Source organism: Diceros bicornis, chromosome 22, assembly GCF_020826845.1.
Source record: "Diceros bicornis minor isolate mBicDic1 chromosome 22, mDicBic1.mat.cur, whole genome shotgun sequence".
Taxonomy (NCBI): domain Eukaryota; kingdom Metazoa; phylum Chordata; class Mammalia; order Perissodactyla; family Rhinocerotidae; genus Diceros; species Diceros bicornis.
In genome coordinates, this window is record NC_080761.1 from 37810700 (window position 1) to 37827248 (window position 16549).

Below are 16549 nucleotides of genomic sequence, written 5' to 3' on the forward strand. Positions count from 1 at the left end.
CATCAGAAGGAACTGTGCTTTTGATTCTATCTCCAGCACTTATGATTTGTGTGACTGTAGACAAGTTATTTAACTCCTAAATCTTATTTTACTTCATCTGTAAAATGGAAATACTAGACCTCCAAGTGTTGAGGATTAAATGAGATAGCCAAAGTAAAGCACTTAGCAGTGTCTGGCACACACCACTCACCTCCTCTGGCCACCCTGCCCACTCCTTCTTGTGGTTTTAAAGGAGGCAAGGGCAGGATTAAGGAGAATGTCTTTATAACTTGGAACTCATGCAATGGAAGAATGGTTTCCCAGTTGTCTAGTTAGTTAAGATCCTGGGTCTCCAAGTGACGAGTAGGTAATTGAAATTACGAGTGACCACTCAGGCTCTTTCCTCAAGTGAAAGAGCTACAGAGAAGAGGCTCCCGTGATGGGGATCTCCAGAGAAACCATGAAACTACACCATGGGGTCTGGTCTCGAAAAGTGCTGTGGGCAGGAAGAACCTCATAGCAGGAGATGCTGGTTATCATAGGATTTGATGTATCCCATTGTCAAGAGAACCAGCTTAATGATCCAAGTCACATTAGTTCAATATTGCTGAACACTGGATATTGGACTAGGAGTTGTAATCTATATATAACAGAATGTTAAAAATAGGATTCTTCTTGGCTCAGTCTCAACTGAAGTTCCAATAAAAGACATATCAGATTTCAAAGTGAATGTGAGACAAATACTGTAGGAAGAATTTACAAAGTAAATTGTCTGGAACCAGTTCCAGACTCTAGAATACTCTTGCCCACTATAAGAATATAAAAAGGTTGAGAGAGGTCAGAGATTTACTTGGAGAGAGTGCGGGGTGGTGTTGAGTCACTTTCTTGACCTCCAACACGACACACCCTATAAAGAGGAAAGGTGGGGCAATGCTACACCCCTCGTCTCAGGTATTGGGAGAGAAGTTTCCCTGAGACCAGCCTTAAAACGTGTCTTTTCCAAGTGGAGCACACAGAGGGCTGATGCAGGGCTCACACCCAAGGAAGCTAATTGGCCAGAGGCAGAAGAGTCATGGTAGCTGTGCTGGGATCAGCCTCTAGTCCCTGTTTGTGGCAGGAAGGAACATAGGAGTGCTCCCAGATATGGGCCAAGTGGGACAGAGTGTTGGTCTGGGATCATCCTGGACCTCAACCTTTAGGGTACATCTGTGAAAAGCCAAACAATCCCAGCAGCAAGAAGCTAGAGGTGGAAACCATATACTAGGAGCTGTGGGAGGCATTTCAAGTGACCACTCCGGATAGAAACACAACGTCCCAACACGAGAGATCTATGGGTGAGAGGCCTCTGTGATGCGGGATCTCCAGGGGAACCATGAAATTACCCGCAAGACAAAGAAGCAGCTTGAAACATCCGCCAGACTCAGAGAGCATGAAGTCATATTCAACCAGTACCCGATCAAATAAGACCTCTCTCTCCAACACTCCCCACAAACCACCCACCCCCTGACTGGAAGTTCAGAAACTAGCCAGCAAAGCTCAGAAGAAGAGAGAAGCGCAAGAGGGAAACAGAGAAGACGACAACCAATCCCTCCCCTCTCCCACTGCATGGTTTATGAAGACAAATGAACAATGTGCTGAGACATGCCAGGGTTTAGAGTACGTATCTATTCTTCACATGCCAGTAAAAGAAATTAATTGAAAATTCGTAATTGGAAAACTCAAGATGCTGAACAATAAGACCAATTAAGCCTGGAGTTAAGCCTAAATAAATGTTTTTTTAACATGTTAACAAAATGGACACAAATGTCAAAAGAGCTTACTCGAAATAAAAGTTAGCTGATGTAAGAAATAATAAGGTATAACAATCATATGCTAGAACTGAAATTGCAGATTACGTAAACAAAGCCTGGGCGGTGGGCAATTTCCAGGAGAAAGGACGAACAGGATCAATCCTCAACATATAAAGGAAGGAGCCAAGGGACTCTATTTCACTTCTTGATTTAAATATTAAAAATATAAGTTAAAGGGGCCGGCCCGGTGGCGCAAGCAGTTAAGTGCGCGCGCTCCGCTGCGGCGGCCCGGGGTTTGCTGGTTCGGATCCCGGGCGTGCACCGACGCACTGCTTGGTAAGCCATGCTGTGGCGGCGTCCCATATAAAGTGGAGGAAGATAGGCACAGATGTTAGCCCAGGGCCGTCTTCCTCAGCAAAAAAAAGAGGAGAATTGGCGGATGTTAGCTCAGGGCTGATCTCCTCACAAAAAAAAAAAAAAAAGTTAAAGAATTTTGTTAAATTTAGAACTAAATCCTAGTAAAACATACAGAGGGATGAAGGACTTTCAAATAAGCAAAAAAAAAAAAGGCAAAGAAAGTATAACCTGTATTGCAAGACAAATTTTTTTAATTTGCAAGAAAGCATAAAACAAGATGATAGAAAAAAACCACACATATCCATTACAAAAATATTGCTTATATTCCCTTGTTAAAGACAAATATTCTAAAATTAAATATCCAATTACATCTGCCTTATAAGACAGGCATTTAAAATAAAATCAGGGGCTGGCCCGGTGGTGCAGCAGTTAGGTTCGTGCGTTCTGCTTTGCAGCCTGGGTTTCACCGGTTTGGATCCTGGGCTTGGACCTAATCACCGTTCATCAAGCCAAGCTGAGCTGGCGTCCAACATAGAAGAATTAGAAGGACCTAGAACTAGGATATATAATTATGTACTGGGGACTATAGGGAGGAAAAAGGAAAAAAAAAAAAAAGAGGAAGATTGGTAACAGATATTAGCTCAGGGCCAATCTTCCTCAAAAAAAAAAAATAAAATCATATAAAAGATTAAAAGTAACAGGATGATCCAAAGTTTTCATGTAAGGAAAAAAGCAGAAGTGACTATAATTTCAAAGAAAGATGAATTCAAGGCAAGAAGCATTAGAAAGGACAGTATGGGCAGTTGATATTGATAAAATATACAAGACAAGGATTCTTATAAGCATCATTATATTTAATATTATTCTGGCCAAACCAATGGGGAATAAAGCAAAAATAAAAAGAATAATTACTGAAAAAGAAAGAACAAAATTATCATTAGTGAAAGATATAATTATAGTCTTTAAAAGCCAAAAGAATTGAAAAATTTTTAGAATAATTGAATTCAAGAAAGAAGCCATATAAAAGAAAATTATACCAAAAAATAGCTTTCCTATTTATCATCAGTAACCAATGAGAAGATACAATGGAAGGAAAAGAGTCTATTCACAATGATTTCATAAAAACGAACTGCCTAGAACTGGACTTAATAAGTGTGCTCAACTTACATGAAGAAAACTGCAAACTTGACAGAAACATATCAAAGAACGTTTGCCTGGATGAAGGGAGATACCTCGTTTCTGGATGAGAAGACTCAATATGGTCAATGTTCTAGTATTCCAGTAATTTCCAAAATAATTTATAGTTTTAGTCCAACCCTGATAAAAATACTTAGGGGATTTTTATTTTTAACTAACACAGATGATTCAGTTATTTATCTGGAACTAAGAATAGGTGAGAAGGAACAAGAAAATTTGGAAGAGGAGTGATGAGGAAGAACTTGCCTGTAAAATATTAAAGTGTATTACAGATCTTTTATGTTTAGAATAATACGGTACTGGCACAGGAATAAGTAGGCAAATCTAAGGAACAAAAGAGCAGGCCTTGAAACAGTATACATAATATCTTTCTATACAGTAGAAGAATCATTGAAAATCAACGGGAAACAGGTAAATTTCTCAACAAATTGTGTTGAAAATTTTGGCTATTTGGAAATAACAGTTCCTGTGTTTTACAATATGATAAAATTTATTTCAGGTGGATTAAAAAGGCAACTGTAAACAAGAAAACCTTTAAACACCTAGAAGAAATTATGGGTAAACAGTCATTTATTTGCTTGATGAAGATGGACTGTACAAGCATAGAAATAATAAAAGAACAAGATTCAGAACTTCAAATATAGTATAAAACTAATTCCATAAAACAAAACCAATTCTGGTGTGCATGTCTCCCCACTGTGTGTGTGTGTGTGTGTAAAAATGGTAGAAATGCAGCTAACTTTGTTTTCTTCTTATTTTGCTTTCTGTGTTTTTTAAAAATATTCTCTGCCATGAGCATATTACTTTTGTATTCATAAAAAAATCTGTTTATAACATGCCAAATTGACTATGGAATAGGTTAATTAACAAAACAAAAAGGTCATTAAAGAGATAAACTCCCAATCAAACTGATCTAAGAATATAAACAAATAAAGCCTAACTCAATATAGAGAGGAAAAAGAAAAAAAAATCAGTCAGGAAGAAAAATGAGTCTAATTTTTTTTTCATGGAGATAAGCAATCATTAAAAATGAAAGGAGTTTTGTGTCAAAACAAACAGAAGACATCTACTAGTAGTTAGGAGACCTAGAGGTTAGTCTTGGCTCTGTCATAAAACAGTCATGTAGATAGAGAAGTCAAGATGGCGGGATAAGCACACTCTGAACTCACCTCCTCCCACGGACACAGCCAATTTACAACTACTCGTGGAAAAAATTAACCCTGAGAGAGAACTGAAAACTGGATAAGAGGAACTCCCGCAACAAAAGACAATCCTAATTGAGGTGGAAGAGGCAGAGACTCCCTTCTGGAGAGGAAAAAGGCTGCCTTCACAAGCCGCCAGCTTCATAGCCGCCCGGGAGCAGCCCGAGGTCTGCACCCTCCCTGGAGGAGTGGGGCCCTGAGCCGGGAGCACCCCTACAGTGGGCTTTTTGTGGACCAAGCACAATTGAGACAAGTGGCATAATATCTGACTTTGCCTGCTACTAAAACATTGGGGAGTACCCCCAGAAAAGCTGCTTCACAAAGAAATTAAAACTGGCTCTTACAGGACCCATACGCAAACTCACCTGTTTCAGAAAGCAACCTAAAATCACCAGAAAGAAATGTGCACAGTGCTTTGGGGAAAAGAGACTCACCTGATAGGCTCTGAGTGCATCTCAGTGAGAGGTGAGACCTCTCCAGGGACTGGGACATTGGTGTTGGCCGTTGTTGTGGCCTGGTGTGGGCATGCTGACACAGACACCACTGGAGTTCTCCCTGGGGCCTGCTAGCCCAGGGTCTGCCCCACCCACTAGAGCACTGATTTAATCCAGCTCAGCCAGGGCAGGCAGCCCACCCTAGAGACTGGCCCCACTCAACAACAAGCCCTCAGGCAACTTGTGGGCCCGCATAGATTGGTGACTGGATTCTCTGCAGCCTGGCGACTGAGCCCACTTCGATGGGGCAGGGTGTGCACAAGGAGCGGGTGGAGAGTGTGGGGCAGTGGTGGAGTGTGTGGGGCTCCCGCCGTGGAGAGACTGGGTCTGCTTCAGGAGGTTGGGGCGCACACACGGGGCAGGACTGTGTTGACTGTGTGTGTGGACCTGTGGGCGGTGGGGCTTGACAGCTGCAGAAGACTTGTGCTTCTCAAAGACCCACATAGGGGGTTTGCCCCACCTTCCAAAGCCTGAAACAATTGGGTGCTCCCGTGTCTGAGGCCAGCCCCACCCAGCTGCAATCCTCAGAGAACTGACAAGAGACCTAAAGGCTGGAGGCTTATAGCAATTGTAAGCCCCTGAGCCTAACAACCTGCCACGCTGGGGGCCTACTCACTTGAAAGATATACTGCAACACAAATGTGCCATTAGAACTTGCAGCCAACTATGCTGGAGCTTGCCACACCCGACAAAGAGAGTGAAGGACCCACAACAACTACTGAGCATTACAACAGCTCGTCAGGAGCATAACTCAGCCTCCCTGGGTGCCTACAGGGAGAGCAAACATGCCACAACAGAAAGACACACGTAGCCCACATAGGGGTCACCCCTGGAACATTGAGAACTGAGGGACGCACACTGCAGACCTCCTAAGGCATCACTTATATAAGGTCACCTATCCAAGAGCAGGAGACGTAGCTGATCTACCTAATACACAGACACAATCACAGGGAAAGAGGCAAAATGAGAAGGCAAAGGAATACATTCCAAGTAAGGGAACAGGACAAAACCCCAGAAAAGAAACTAAGTGAAACAGAAATGAGCAACCTATCCAACAGAGAGTTCAAACAAAGAGTGTTAAGGATGCTCACTGATGTGGGGAGAAGAATAGATGAACTCAGTGAGAATGTCAACAAAGAAATGGAAGATATAAAAAAGAACCAATCAGAAATGAAGAATACAATACTAGAAATGAAAAATTCATTAGAGGGACTCAAAAGCAGAGTAGAGGATACAGAAGAACGGATCTGTGAGCTGGATGAAAGACTAGAAGAAATTACCCAAGTGGAACAGGTAAAAGAAAAAAGAATTAAAAAGAGTGAAGACAGTCTAAGGGACCACTGGGACAACATCAAGCGCACTAACATCCATGTTATAGGTATACCGGAAGGAGAAGAGTGAGACAAAGGAGCAGAGAATCTATTTGAAGAAATAATAGATGAAAACTTCCCAAACCTAAGGAAGGAAACAGACATCCAGGTACAGAAAGCACAGAGAGCCCCAAACAAGATAAACCCAAAGAGGCCCACACCAAGACACATCATAATCAAAATGTCCAGAATAAAAGATAAAGAGAGAATCCTAAAAGCCACAAGAGAAAGACAAGTTACATACAAAGGAAACCTCATAAGGCTATCAGCTGACTTCTCAGCAGAAACCTTACAGGCTAGAAGAGAGTGGCATGATATATTTAAAGTGCTAAAAGGAAAAAGCTTACAGCCAAGAATACTCTACCTGGCAAGGTTATCATATAAAATGGAAGGAGAGATAAAAAGTTTCCCAGACAAGCAAAAATTAAAGGAGTTTGTCACCAAGAAACCAGTGCTACAAGAAATGTTAAAGGGACTGATTTAAGGGGAAAAGAGATGACCACAAATAGGAAAAATTATCTATTTCCACGATAAGAGGGTAATGGATACAATTGCACAAAAAAGAGGTTAGATATGATATCAAAAACATAAAATGAGGGAGGAAGGGAGTTAAAGAGTAGAGCTTTCAGACAGAGGTCCAACTAAAGAGACCATCAATTCTGTATAGAGGACCACTAAATCACTGAGAAAAAAAAAGTTAAAAAATGGCAGTAAGTACATTACTTATCAATAGCTACTTTAAACATCAATGGACTAAATGCCCCAATTAAAAGGCATAGGGTGGCTGATTGGATAAAAAAACAAGACCCATATATATGCTGCATACAAGAGACACACTTCAGACCTAAAGACACTCACAAACTGAAAGTGAAGGGATGGAAAAAGATACTCCACGCAAATGGCAATGAAAAGAAAGCTGGGATAGCCATACTCATATCAGACAAAATAGACTTTAAAACAAAAACTGTAAAAAGAGACAAAGAAAGGCATTACATAACGATCAAAGAAACAATCCAACAAGAGGATATAACACTTGTAAATATCTATGCATCCAACGTAGGAGCACCTAAATATATAAAGCAATTATTAATAGACATAAAAAGAGAAATAGACAGTAACACAATAATAGTAGGGGACTTTAACATCCCACTTACACCAATGGATAGATCATCCAAACAGAAGATCAATAAGGAAACATTGGCCTTATATGACACACTAGAACAGATGGACCTAGGAGATATATACAGAGCATTCCATCCAAAAACCAAAGAATACATGTTCTTTTCAAATGCACATGGAACATTCTCCAGGATTAATCACATATTAGGATACAAAACAAGTCAACATAAATTTAAGAAGATTGAAATAATACCAAGTATCTTTTCTGACAACAATCGTATGAAACTAGAAATCAACTATAGGAAGAAAATCAGAAAAGCCACAAATATATGGAGATTAAACAAAATGTTACTGAACATCGATTGGGTCAACGAAGAAATCAAAGGAGAAATCAAAAAATACCTGGAGAAAGGGCCGGCCCCATGGCTTAGTGGTTAAGTGCACGTGCTCCGCTACTGGCGGCCCGGGTTCGGATCCCAGGCGTGCACCGACGCACCACTTCTCCGGCCATGCTGAGGCCACGTCCCACATACAGCAACTAGAAGGACGTGCAACTATGACATACAACTATCTACTGGGGCTTTGGGGGAAAAAAAAAGGAGGAGGATTGGCAACAGATGTTAGCTCAGAGCCGGTCTTCCTCAGCAAAAAGATGAAGATTAGCACAGATGTTAGCTCAGAGCTGATCTTCCTCACACACACACAAAAAAAAAACCTGGAGACAAATGAAAATGAAAATACAACATGCCAGAATTTATGGGATACAGCAAAAGCAGTTCTAAGAGGGAAGTTTATAGCAATACAGGCCTATCTCAACAAACAAGAAAAATCTCAGATAAACAATCTAACAATACACCTAAAGGAACTGGGAAAAGAAGGACAAACAAAGCCCAAAATCAGTAGAAGAAGGGAAATAATAAAAGAGCAGAAATAAATGAAATAGAGACTAAAAAAACAATAGAAAAAATTAATAAAACCAAGAGCTGGTTCTTTGAAAAGATAAACGAAATTGACAGACCTTTAGCTAGACTCACCAAGAAAAAAAGAGAAAAGGCTCAAATAAGTAAAACCAGAAATGAAAGAGGAGAAATTACAAGAGACACCTCAGAAATACAAAAGATTATAAGAGAATACTATGAAAAGCTATATGCCAACAAATTTGACCATCTGGAAGAAATGGATAAATTCTTAGAATCATACAATCTTCCAAAACTGGATCAAGAAGAAGTAGAGAATTTGAATAGACCAATCACCAGTAAGGAGATCAAAACACTAATCAAAAACCTCCCCAAAAATGAAAGTCCAGGACCAGACGGCTTCCCTCATGAATTCTACCAAACATTCAAAGAAGACTTGATACCTGTCCTTCTGAAATTCTTCCAAAAAATTGAGGAGGGGAGGAAGCTCCCTAACTCATTCTACAAAGCTGACATTACCCTGATACCAAAACCTGACAAGGACAACACAAAAAAAGAAAATTACAGGCCAATATCACTGAGGAACATCGATGCAAAAATCCTCAACAAAATACTAACAAATCGCATACAACAATACATTAAAAAAATTATACACCATGATCAAGTGGGATTTATTCTAGGTATGCAGGGATGACTCAACATTTGGAAATCAATCAACATAATACACCACATTAATAAAATGAAGAATAAAAATCACATGATCATCTCAATAGATGCAGAGAAAGCATTTGACAAGATACAGCATCCATTTACGATAAAAACTCTGAATAAAATGGATATAGAAGGAAAGTACAACAACATAATAAAGGCTATATATGAGAAACCCACAGCTAACATCATCCTCAATGGTGAAAAACTGAAACCTATCCCTCTAAGAACAGGAACCAGATAAGGATGCCCACTGTCACCACTCCTATTTAACATAGTACTGGAAGTCCTAGCCAGAGCAATCAGGCAAGAAAAAGAAATAAAAGGGATCCAAACTGGAAAGGAAGAAGTGAAACTCTCACTATTTGCAGATGACGTGATTTTATACATAGAAAACCCTAAAGAATCCACCAAAAAAGTTTTAGAAGTAATAAGCAAATATGGTAAAGTTGCAGGATACAAAATCAACATACAAAAATCAGTTGCATTTCTATACACTAACAACAAAGTAGCAGAAAGAGAAATTAAGAGTACAATCCCATGTAGAATTGCAACAAAAAGAATAAAATACCTAAGAATAAACTTAACCAAAGAAGTGAAAGATCTGTACACCGAAAACTATAAAACATTGCTGAAAGAAATTGAAGAAGACACAAAGAAATGGAAAGATATTCCATGCTCTTGGATTGGAAGAATTAACATAGTTAAGATGTCCATACTTCCTAAAGCAATCTATAGATTCAATGCAATTCCTATCAAAGTTCCAACAACATTTTTCACAGAAATAGAACAAAGAATCCTAAAATTTACATGGAACAATAAAAGACTCCAAATAGCTAAAGGAATCCTGAGAAAAAAGAACAAAGCTGGAGGTATCACACTCCCTGATTTCAAAATATACTACAAAGCTATAGTAACCAAAACAGCATGGTACTGGCACAAAAACAGACACACAGATCAATGGAATAGAATCGAAAGCCCAGAAATAAACCCACACATCTATGGACAGCTAATCTTTGACAAAGGAGCCAAGAACATACAATGGAGAAAAGAAAGTCTCTTCAACAAATGGTGTTGGGAAAACTGGACAGTCACAGGCAAAAAAATGACAGTAGACCCTTACCTTACACCTTACACAAAAATTAGCTCAAAGTGGATTAAAGACTTGAACGTAAGACCTCAAACTATGAAACTTCTAGACGAAAACACAGGCAGTACGCTCTTCAACATCGGTCTTAGCAACATATTTTCAAGCACCATATCTGACTGGGCAAGAAAAACAATAGAAAAAATAAACAAATGGGACTACATCAAACTAAAAAGCTTCTGCACAGCAAAGGAAACCATCAACAAAATGAAAAGACAACCTAACAATTGGGAGAAGATATTTGCAAACCATACATCTGATAAGGGGTTAATCTCCAAAATATATAAAGAACTCATGCATCTCACCAACAAAAAAAAACTAACAACCCAATTAAAAAATGGGCAAAAGACCTGAACAGGCATTTCTCCAAAGAAGATATACAGATGGCCAACAGGCACGTGAAAAGATGTTCAACATTGTTAACTATCAGGGAAATGCAAATCAAAACTACAATGAGATATCACTTCACGCCCGTCAGAATGACCATAATTAACAAGACAGGAGACAACAAGTGTTCGAGAGGAGGTGGAGAGAAGGGAACTCTCATACACTGCTGGCGGGAGCGCAAACTGGTGTGGCCGCTATGGAAAACAGTATGGAGATTCCTCAAAAATTAAGGATAGAACTACCATATGATCCAGCTATTCCACTGCTGGGTATTTACCCAAAGAACTTGAAAACACCAATGCGTAAAGATACATGCACCCCTGTGTTCATTGCAGCGTTATTCACAATAGCCAAGACTTGGAAGCAACCTAAGTGCCCATCAAGGGACAAATGGATAAGGAAGATGTGGTATATATACACAATGGAATACTACTCAGCCATAAGAAACGATGAAATCCAGCCATTTGTGACAACATGGATGGACATTGAGGGTATTATGCAAAGTGAAATAAGTCAGAGGGAGAAGGTCAAATACTGTATGATCTCACTCATTAATTAGTAGATAATAACAAACAAACACATAGAGACAGAGATTGGATTGGTGGTTACCAGAGGGGAAGGGGGGAGGGAGGAGGGCGAAAGGCATAATTCGGCATATGTGTGTGGTGATGGGTTGTAACTAGTATTTGGGTGGTGAACATGATGTAATCTATGCAGAAATAGAAGTATAATGATGTACAACTGAAATTTATACAATGTTATAAACCAATGTTACTGCAATAAACAAAAAATTTTTTTTTAAAAAGTGAAAAAAAAAAAACAGCCATGTAGTACGTATGAACAAGGTATGCAATTTTTCTGGCCACCACCATAAAATAAAGGACTTGGGCTAAACCAGTTATTTCCAAACCTAGCTGATGATCGGTTTCTTACTGGGTGGCTTTTTTAACCAGCAAAATATGTGTAGTGCTTACTATATTCCAAGCTTCGTGCCAAATGCTTTGTAAGTATTATCTCATTTAATCTTCTCAATTACTCTAAGAAGTAGGTACTATTATCCTTATTTTAAGATTTAAAAAATAAGGCAAGTCCAAAGTCACACACCTAGTTAAGCAGACATTTCAACCTAGGCAATCTGGGCCCAGCGTTCATGCTCTTCAGTATGACTTCAGTCATACTCTTCTGTTAGACTCAAAACTATCCTTTAGAAGCTCTCCAAGAGACTTACCTGGGCAATTTGATGAGACTACCTCAAAATTTTTCCAAATCTCAATTCTAAAATTCTATGATCATGTTTTATCATTTCCTTACCATTCCTTGTCTCATCAATTCCTTGGAGTATTTGGGTCTCATAGGAGAAATTCTAGTGAGAAGTCAGGTTGTGAATGATGGAGGTCTTTCACAAATGTAATCTTGGATCATCTTTTATCAGCACAAAATCTGAGCTGTTTCAGCAGGTACACATTTGCCCCAGCTACCCAAATAAACAAATTATAGAGTACATGTATCAGAAGAGTGGCATGTTAAATATTTCATATAAATTGATTCCTCTTTCTGTCATCACTTCAATATGAAGAGATCAAGAGGAGGAAAGGGCAGGAGAATTTAAAAGAGGTTGGAAGATGGAGGAGGCCTTTGAAGGCCTTCCTCCTTGAAGACCCAGTCCTCCATCTCAAAGGCTGGAAGAGTGAAATGATTTAGTCTACTATAATCATAAAAGTGGGCTTGCAGAGTGGGTGTGTGGACCCTCTGATTCCTGTAACAGGTGAAAAAAGGTTCTAATAAAGAAGGGAAAAATGAAGCATCAAAAAGAAGGTGGAACAGATCAAAAGACAAGATGAGGAATATTAAAGGGAAAGGGGAAAGAAGATTAGCAAGTAACTGGCCCCAGTCTTAAGTTGCCTTGGTGATGGTAGAGTCAGAAGATAGTCAGAGAAGGGAAATTATATACTGATATTATATATACAAGCTACTGTTTTAAGCACTTACTGGCAGAACAAACAAGCCTGTAGTTCCAATGAGTCACTAGGCTGTTCCACCCACAATAGCACAAGAACTCTCCTGGCACGGGAGCCAGAATGAGCACCCCCATGCAACTGGCCCTCTTGCTGCGGATCAGCTGGGGACAGACACATAACCCCAAACTCTACCTTGTATACGATCCTACTCCTGCTATCTGTGAGGTCCAGTTGGATGGAGATATAATCAATGTTGGGAGAAGGGGGGTCCATATGTTGATATCGAAGCCCCATCAGCAGGAACTCCTCACAGCTCACTTTGAGACTTCCTATTTTCTTCAGTCCCAGGGTACAGCTTCTACCTGGACACTTCAGTTCTATTCCCAGTTCTAGAATGTACAGCGTTGAATTAAGATAGTCACTTGAACATTAAGGATTGTGAAATTTAAAAACCAATCCGCCCTCCCATGGATACTTATTCCCTCTCACTGTCCCAAGAATACTCATGTGTACCCTCCAATCACTCAGTGAGTGAGTTGTCATTATTCTGAAAGCCTGTAATTTCCTTTACTGAAAAGAACAGTTGACCAGTTGTCTCATCAGGTCTAAATAAGATGACTAATGTGCAAGTGTGTCTTTAGCTATAAATTGCTGTCCAAATTCAAGGTATTATTACGACTATGATTATCCCCTATATTTCTTGGTCTTCCCATAGCGCCGAGAACACTATTATGCATATAGAAGGTGCCCAGAATACGTTGATTAAACGAATAACAGAAGGAACATTATCCATCAACACTCCCTGATTTAAACCATGGCTACTACCCACCAGCTCTACCTCAAACCTGTTTATAATCTAATAATACTTAATAAATACACCAACTACTTTTACCACCACTGCCATTGCTACTATTAATAATAACAGCTGACAATTATTGAGCACTTGCTATGAGCCAGACACTGCGTGAAGCACTTTGTGCATGTGTGTGTCATTTACTCCTATCCTTAAACAACCCTGTGGAGCAGCCACTATCCTTGCCCATTTCACAAAGGCTTAGACAGGTTAAGTAACTTGCCTAAAACCATGCAGGAAATAAACTGAGAGGCAATTTTCAAACCCAGGCCTTTCCAATAACAAAGTCCATAATCTCAACCACTAACCTACATTTTTCAACCAGCTACAAAATATATTAACTCTTTGTCATAGTGGAAGATGACCATTTACAGATATTTTTGTCAGTTTAGTAACATCCAGATAATTATTAAAACACATCATACGAGACTCAGGGAGAAAACTGTGTGGCTGATCTCCACGAGGTTCTCCTGGCCGAGGCTCCACCAGAACCATCTGGCCGTGGGCTGGCAGCCGAGTTCCCACAGGGTCCAGCCTGACTGTGCATTCCAGGCTAGCCGTCCTATCATAATGAAAGCTGAGCAGGTTCTTATCAATGGCTCGGGACAGGCCATAGAATTCAGACACCTCCAGCACATTGTTACTCATGCGGATGATGTTACAGTCTGGTTCCTGGAGATAGACCCGCAGGATAAAGGTTTCCATGAAGGTGTCTGTCTCAGTAAATCTGTGGAGAAACAGAGCAAAAGTAATATTTATGGTGCTCAGGTACTTCTGATACCCGTGTACTTACTTGTCTTAAAGCTTAGAGATTGGCCTTCACAAAATTTGTATATTAGGTAGAATTTGGATTTTGTTTTATACTCTACTCCCAACCTCTCTGTTCTTTTCTCTTCTTCTCCTTACCTTGATGTCAACTCCTTTTTCTGCCACTTCCCTCTCCAATGACCTTTCTTTCAACACCATCTCTCAAATCCATCATCGATACTGATATTTAATGACTGCTATGAGCTCAGAGTGTCACTTCCAGCACATATGTAATTTAAGACTATCAAGCTTGTATAATTTATGGATTGACTTTTAATTCAGGAGTGAAGGGGTGAAGAGTTTCTGAAGCATCAAGGCCTTTTTGCCCTTCAGAAATGCCACTACATGAGTGCCACTTACAGTCTAGTTTGGGTGCCCGGCTCATTGTGGCGATTGTTACTTCCATTTCCTCCATTATCTTAGCAACTATGCCCTCAAGATATTTGCATAGAATAATAGAGGTGGGTTGTCAGTCTTTTTTGAAGGGAGGAAATTAATGAGTGATGGGTGTGCATCAATAATGCACGTCCTGGGGCTGGCCCAGTGGCACAGTGGTTAAGTTTGGCGTGTTCTGCTTTGGCAGCCCAGGATTTGCAGGTTCAGATCCTGGGTGTGGACCTACACCACTCCTCAAGCCATGATGTGGTGGTGACCCACATACAAAAAACTGGAGGAAGATTGGCACAGATGTTAGCTCAGAGCCAATCTTCCTCAAGCAAAAAGGGGAAGATTGGCAACAGATGTTAGTTCAGGAACAATCTTCCTCACCAAAAATAAATAAATAAAGGTACATTTCTTTAAAAAAAAATAATGCAGCTCCTAATTGATGAGCTTTTATTATGATCTAGGCATAAGCTAAACTCTTTGCAAAGAGCATTTCATTCAATCTTCATAAGAACCTAGGGTAGGCATTGTTAATCCCATTTTACAGATGAGGAAACAGGCATAGAGTGGTCAATTAGCTTGCCAAAGGGGCTGAAGAAGAGGTAAGAGAGGAATAAATGTGCTCCCTGATTTTCTGCTTCCAACTCCTCTGAATATTCTATTTTAAATGTCCTCAAGACAAAGAAGAATGACAGCTCCTCTAACTTTGCCCTTCATACATGCTCATCCACATTCTCTGGCTCTTAGAAACTCAAGGAAGAAATGGGAGCAGCCAGAATTCATCAGCTTTTCCAGTCCTTCCAAGCAAGCTCTTTGAAGTTAGTTTGTTTTTTCAACTTTAAAGTCTTAGAAAGATCAAATAGCCCTATATGCTGATGGCATAGGTTCCTAAGGAATCTTTGGGCGCCATCTCATTTTCTAAGCACAGAATTTTGTTCCTGCCTCTCTTTTGGCACTTGTCATTCAGCATCACAATTATCTACCCGTCTTTTGCATCAAGCCAATGAGCACCAAGAGTCCATGTATCCTCATCCTTGTGTTTCCTGTGCCCAGCACAGGGCCTGACCTATCGTAGGTGATCATAAGCGTTTATAGAATGATTCTCTCTTCTAATGTCTTCTACAAAACTCTTTTGTATTAGTCTGGTACTTAAGGTAAATTCACACTGACGTATTTTAGCCAAATATTCATAAAAGCAATAAAAACCAAGTAAAAAACTATCTAAAGGCCTATTCCACCCACACTGAATTCTCAGTTGTTTCTGTGAAGTGAGAAATATCCACACCATGAGCTTAATTTTTAAATTAACTTTTTATTGAGATACAATTTACATTCCATAAAATTCACCATTTTAAAGCATACAACTCAGTGGTTTTTAGTATATTCACACGGTTGTGAAACCATCGTGACTCTTTAATTCCAGAACATTTTCATCATCCCCAAAAGAAATCCATAACCATAGCAGTACTCCCCATTAACCCTCCCCCAGCCCCAGACAACCACTATATACTTTCTGTCTGTATGGATTTGCCTTTCCGGGTATCTCATATAAATAATATCATACAATACATGATCTTTTAGGTCTGGCTTCTTTCACTTAGCATGATGGTTTCAAGGTTCATCCATGTTGTAGCATGTAACAGTACTTCATTCATTTTTACGGCTGAATAACATTCCATTGTATGGATATACCACATTTTGTTTATACATTCATCAGTTGGATTGTTTCCACTTTTTGGCTATTATGAATAATGCTGCAATAAACACTTGTGTACAAGTTTTTGTGTAAACACAGGTTTTTATTTCTCTTGTGTATACACTTAGGTGTGGAACTGCTAGGTCATATGGCCACTCTATGTTTAACTTTATAATTGGTTTTT

At 39.6% G+C, this 16549-nt stretch overlaps 1 protein-coding gene across 11 annotated transcripts in view; it reads right to left on the bottom strand.

The window, feature by feature from the left end:
- The window catches only part of FREM1 (FRAS1 related extracellular matrix 1), a 152016-nt gene that overhangs the window by 104856 nt on the left and 30611 nt on the right, over window positions 1-16549 (bottom strand). For all 11 annotated transcript variants that reach the window (XR_009223456.1, XM_058565808.1, XM_058565807.1 and 8 more), the window contains 2 exons: window positions 13904-14205; window positions 12818-13014 (listed from right to left, as the gene is read on the bottom strand). Coding sequence is in view for 10 of the 11 variants with exons in the window: in XM_058565808.1 (XP_058421791.1) it covers window positions 12818-13014; window positions 13904-14205 (499 nt within the window). In the remaining variant the exon portion in view is untranslated. The remainder of the gene's footprint in view (window positions 1-12817; window positions 13015-13903; window positions 14206-16549) is intronic.